This window comes from Pistacia vera, unplaced genomic scaffold, assembly GCF_008641045.1.
Source record: "Pistacia vera cultivar Batoury unplaced genomic scaffold, PisVer_v2 Contig167, whole genome shotgun sequence".
NCBI classification, from domain to species: Eukaryota; Viridiplantae; Streptophyta; class Magnoliopsida; order Sapindales; family Anacardiaceae; genus Pistacia; species Pistacia vera.
The window spans coordinates 14,365-19,639 of NW_022195758.1; the positions used below are offsets into that span (position 1 = coordinate 14,365).

A 5,275-nucleotide genomic window follows, 5' to 3' on the forward strand; every position below is an offset into this window, starting at 1 on the left:
TTTTGTGGCATACAATACTAAAAGAGTTTCAGGAAAGTTCTCCATCCTTCATTTTGGAGAACTAGGATGTGATTTTATATTGATTATTGGGTGAATAAGATTATATAGTTGATGCTCTTTCTGTGCTGGTGGTTATTTTTTTCTTAATAATAACCCTGAGGTGGACCACTAGTTCATGTCTGTTTTATACTTTCTTTTCTTACCAATAAATTTTATGCAGTTTGTTATTGGATTAAAAAAAATGGGACAAGAAACACATAATTAAGTTTACCTGTAAGTTGGGTTAGTCTGTTAATCAAGTCCCAGGTTAGAATAGAAATTAGCTGGAGCTTCTTTCATGTTACATCACGTGGTTCAATGTGGTCAGCCACTTGAATTAGAGGTCTTGAACTTAAGAGTTTCCAAGTTTTTAGATGCATGTCGTCTTGGTTAGGGTTGGGAATGATTCAGAGGTCGCTCAGACTTGGAGAAGTTGGTTTACTTTGTCAAGTTCTACCCATGTTTCTCAGAGCAAATATTCTGCTAAAAGGTGTAAAATGTCCATGTGCTTGGAAGCATGGCTGTGAGACTAATATATGAGTATCTTGGAATTGAAGGAGGTTTTTTATTTTCATTTATTTTGGCAGGATAGGAGGCTTATTAATGTTATATTCCCCCTTCTCCATCCCTCCTTTCTCCCACTTACATACTCATGCATTCTGTCATGCTCGCATTCTGTCTCTTCCATTCTTTTATTTTGATCATGTGGGTTTATTTTTGTCCTCCTATAAGCATAGGTGGGTGCTTTATTCGCTGTTGCAAGATTACTGCTTTATGCATTGGAATACATTTTGATTGCTACATTTTACAATCAAGTTTAACCTGGGAAACTCCATGACGCTTAATTTCATGAATGACTGCAGATACATTGATTATCTCTTCTTAGGAGATTATGTTGATCGTGGTCAACACAGCCTTGAGACCATTACTCTTCTGCTTGCTTTGAAGGTACCTTTTCTTTGGCTTTTTCGTTTTTTTATATCATTAATCTTTCAAACTGAACTTTTTCTTAGAGATGGACTTATTGTTGTATCATTATGTCAATTTTGCAGGTTGAATATCCCAACAACGTACATCTAATTCGTGGGAACCATGAAGCTGCAGACATTAATGCCCTTTTTGGTTTCAGGATTGAGTGCATTGAGCGCATGGTATTTTTATCTATGCTTTTGAAAGGGTCTGTTTACATTAGTATTAACTGCTTTTTCTAGCAATCTAATGCATTGTTGAACAGGGTGAGAGAGATGGAATTTGGGCTTGGCATAGGATAAACCGTTTATTCAATTGGCTTCCTTTGGCTGCTCTAATTGAAAAGAAAATCATTTGTATGCATGGAGGTATTGGTCGGTCAATAAATCATGTGGAACAGATTGAAAATCTTCAACGTCCGATTACTATGGAAGCCGGTTCAATTGTGCTTATGGATCTATTGTGGTCAGTGCATGTCTATACTGTTTCACTTTGACGCTTTCAATTATGTTCTGATTTTTCAATGACTTTGTAATATGCCTTTTTTTTTCCCTAGGTCTGATCCGACAGAAAATGACAGTGTGGAAGGACTGCGACCAAATGCTAGGGGTCCAGGGTTAGTTACTTTTGGGGTGAGTGTCTTTCCATTTCTTCTATTTTTATATTGTTATAATGTGCTTCACAAAAACTTTAATATTTATAGAGCTAAATAGATTTCCGCATAAGTTCTGGTGCTAGCATATAATTTTAAAGGACACTTTTTAGAGAAAGAGATGGCTGAAGATTTCAACTTTTAATGGTCAAGGATTCGCAGAGATTCTAGAAATTAGCCTTTTTTTATGCGCTGATGCCATTCCCTGTGCTGATATATTTTTAAACAATTACCAGAATTTGGAGATTGTCTATGAAATTTAGCATGTTTTAAAAGATAGGGCTCCATGCTCAAAGCTATTTTCTCCCTATTATGTGGTCTGAATTTGCAGATTGAAATTCCTAAATCCAGGATTTTAGTTTCAAGCTGTGCATTCATCATTTTTTAACCTTGTAATCCCCTCTGCCCTCCCCTTGTGAACAAGTCCATGTCTTTGTGGTTTTCAGTCTTTAATAATCATTGAAGACTTGGCAATTAACCAAAGCAATGGGGATTCCACTTATTCATCCTTGTACCATTCCTTAAATTTTTTACTTCAATTGTTAACATAAATTTAGGGCCATTCATCCATAACAATTCAATGGTTGGAGGTGTGGAGCTGGTACTAAACGTAATTACTTTTTAATCCTTGTTTCAAAAGAAATCAAATTATCCATTCATTTCTTTGATCTTGCCAATGAATGCAGCTTTATCAGTTCATCAGCTTTATCAGTTCATCAGCTTTATCAGTTCATCAGCTTTATCAGTTTAGATAGTAACAAACTGGCATTATGAGAATTTAGGGCTTTTGTCCAAATCTTGATAATTACTTCATTCTATTGATAAAATTATGACATGAAGCAGATTAGACCTGTGATTGCATCTGTTGAGTTCACATTGTAAGTGGGTTAATCAAATTCAACCATGCATGTGAAGAGGCATGTTAAAATTTAAATGCTACTTATGGACTGTTGTCTATCAGCATCAACTTTTTGGATTAATGGTTTCTAAAACAGTTTTCAATATGCTAACCTATTCATACTGGAAAATTTTGCACCTGGTGTCTTTTGTTTTGGTTCTGCATGTGCTCATGTTAGAAAGTTTGCTTTTTGCAGCCTGATCGAGTTATGGAATTTTGCAATAACAATGATCTTCAGTTGATTGTACGTGCACATGAATGTGTGATGGATGGCTTTGAGCGGTTTGCCCAAGGACATTTAATTACACTTTTCTCAGCTACCAATTACTGTGGTATGTAGCCTCTCCCTTTCGATTGATGTAGTTTCTGAGTACCACCGGTGCCACCGGTGTTCAGCCTTTTTCACTTGGTTGAATCTATAGGTACTGCAAATAATGCTGGGGCAATCTTAGTTTTGGGTAGAGATCTTGTGGTGGTTCCGAAACTCATTCATCCTTTGCCGCCAGCAATTTCATCGCCTGAAGCATCACCAGAACGACATATAGAAGATACATGGATGCAGGTGCTACTAATTAAAAAATCCATCTGCACTGAATAGTGAGATTTTTGTATAATGTTCCCAGTGTTTATTTTGTTTATTGGTTTCTTGCAATTAGGAGCTTAATGCTAACAGACCTCCTACACCAACTCGAGGCCGTCCTCAAGTACCAAACGATCGGGGCTCTCTTGCTTGGATATAGTAATCTGTCTCTATACAATTGCTTTGTATACTCTCATTTTAGGCTCATGCTACCACCTGGAGTATCTGGTGTTCTGTATAGAGCATGTTGCCATATACAGGAAATCTTGAACGTGTAACCTATATTCCTGAAGAAATCTGAGGGCTTTCTGAAAATTTGGTTTTGGCCACAATTAATAGGCCTTGAGATGATGAAGATTACTTAGAGAACCAGGTGACAGGCAGCAGGCAGGCAGGCTTACGTTGGTTTAATGCGTAAAGAGTTGCAGTTTGGACCGTCCACCTTTTGTAAATTGAGCGACAGGCAGGTAGAAGTCAGTCATTGTTGTTTCTTCTATGGGTTGGTAGTGCTGGTTATTTTTCTCATTAGTTTTTATATATATATATATTTTATTCCTCGTTTTTAGGTCTAATATTTTTTTCTCTATCAAGAGGACATGAGGTCCTTGTATGTGATGGTGAGAGATATAATACTAAAATCTTTGTGGGCATCCTTGTATCATAGAGGTGTTTGCTTCCTGTAGTTGTCAACTCTGCTTTGTACAATGTAACGATTGTGTGAAGATAAGAAGCATTTTGGTCTGACATAATATTTTTGAAGTTTTGGTTATAAAATGTTTTTTTTTTAATCTTGTTTTTACTTAAAACACTTGGATTTCATTCATTGTTCAAACTTCAAACCCCAACCTAATTCACATCTCTGAATGAGCATAACCATTTAATGACTCTAGATGTGGGATTATGGGTACTAGCTCTAATCTCATTTATCCTGAAATTTGTATTAAGCTTAGAGTCTATTATTTTTTTTTTTCAATTAAATCTTTTAAGCATCGTGAGACATGTAAAAATCTAATATTTGAAAGAGTGTAATAAACAGAATTTGGTGTATGATGGAAATTAGGAGGAATGTAGAGAATTGTTTTCTAGGTGACAACAAAAACTCAAGGGGATCAAAACTTCGACAATGACCCAATTACTTAAAATTCAATGGAGACGGAAAGCGTTTGGATTCTTTGACATTGTCTCTGGATTCTTTTACATTTGCTTCAATTATCTCGATCCACAATTTGGAAAATGAAGTGGGGAAACAGTTCTGGGCACGATATAAGAAGATGTCCATGCCTTTGACTCAACTCCTTGAAACACAAGTCGTGTTCTTTCGGTATTAAATTTGATATTTTCAGTATTATAAATACGAGGTATTTGGATGACAAATGTAAATCTACATACGAATTTTTTTCTATTAAAAAAGAAAAGGATCCTAAGTTAGGAGTGTTACATTTAGTTGTACGAATAAGCCCATGTGTTATAGGTTAAAAATATTGATGCCATTATAAAATCAAAATTTAGAAAAATAAGATTAATTTCTAGCCCAAAGGGATGGTAGTCATTTTCTGGTTGATAAAACCTATTTGATTTATGTCGTAGTGGGAAACAACAAAGCTCTCCATATCTCTAATTATTGTAACACTAAATTAAATATTAACACTTAAAATTGCTTAAGCTTAATGATGTTTTCATAGTTCATTCCATTATATAGAACTTGCTAAGTGTTTCAAAACTGATTTATGATGACAATATTGTTGTGGAGTTAATTATATGGACCTCCTATAAGGTTTCAACATTTCATAGACATATGGAAAAAATGATTAGGTTAACACAAACACCTCACTCTCTCAACTTCCGTCCATTGTTTTAAAAACTGGATCAGAGGGCAACCCGCTTTACTGGTCGGGTCACGATTCAACCAATCCAACCGGTTAGACCGTCGGTTGGACCGGTGACGTTAGCACACATCATGATGACGTCAACACATTTTTAAATTTTTTTGTTTTTTTTTTCTTCAGATTTCTATTTTTTAATAAGACAATAACAACTTAATTACTGTCCAATATGATTCAAAGTTCAAATTCAACAACAATCCCAATATAATTTAAGTATTTAACAACAATTCAAAGTCCAAATCCAAACATGATGT

General features: G+C 35.3%; 1 protein-coding gene across 1 annotated transcript; it reads left to right on the forward strand.

Annotated features, from left to right (window-relative positions):
- Positions 1 to 858: 858 nt before the first annotated feature.
- Positions 859 to 3,897, forward strand: LOC116125520 (serine/threonine-protein phosphatase BSL3-like). Its single transcript, XM_031411229.1, has 7 exons — positions 859 to 987; positions 1,092 to 1,190; positions 1,274 to 1,473; positions 1,565 to 1,640; positions 2,755 to 2,890; positions 2,981 to 3,120; positions 3,215 to 3,897. The coding sequence occupies exons 1-7, from the start codon at positions 874 to 876 to the stop codon at positions 3,296 to 3,298; spliced, it is 849 nt and encodes a 282-aa protein (XP_031267089.1). The 5' UTR covers positions 859 to 873; the 3' UTR covers positions 3,299 to 3,897.
- Positions 3,898 to 5,275: the final 1,378 nt, after the last annotated feature.

Bases quoted from the DNA above. Each gene is read 5' to 3' on its own strand.
- LOC116125520 (XM_031411229.1), top strand. From the start codon at position 874: ATGACGCTTAATTTCATGAATGACTGCAGATACATTGATTATCTCTTC. The intron at 988-1,091 runs GTACCTTTTCTT...TCAATTTTGCAG, and splicing joins CTCTTCTGCTTGCTTTGAAG to GTTGAATATCCCAACAACGT. The intron at 3,121-3,214 runs GTGCTACTAATT...TCTTGCAATTAG, and splicing joins TAGAAGATACATGGATGCAG to GAGCTTAATGCTAACAGACC.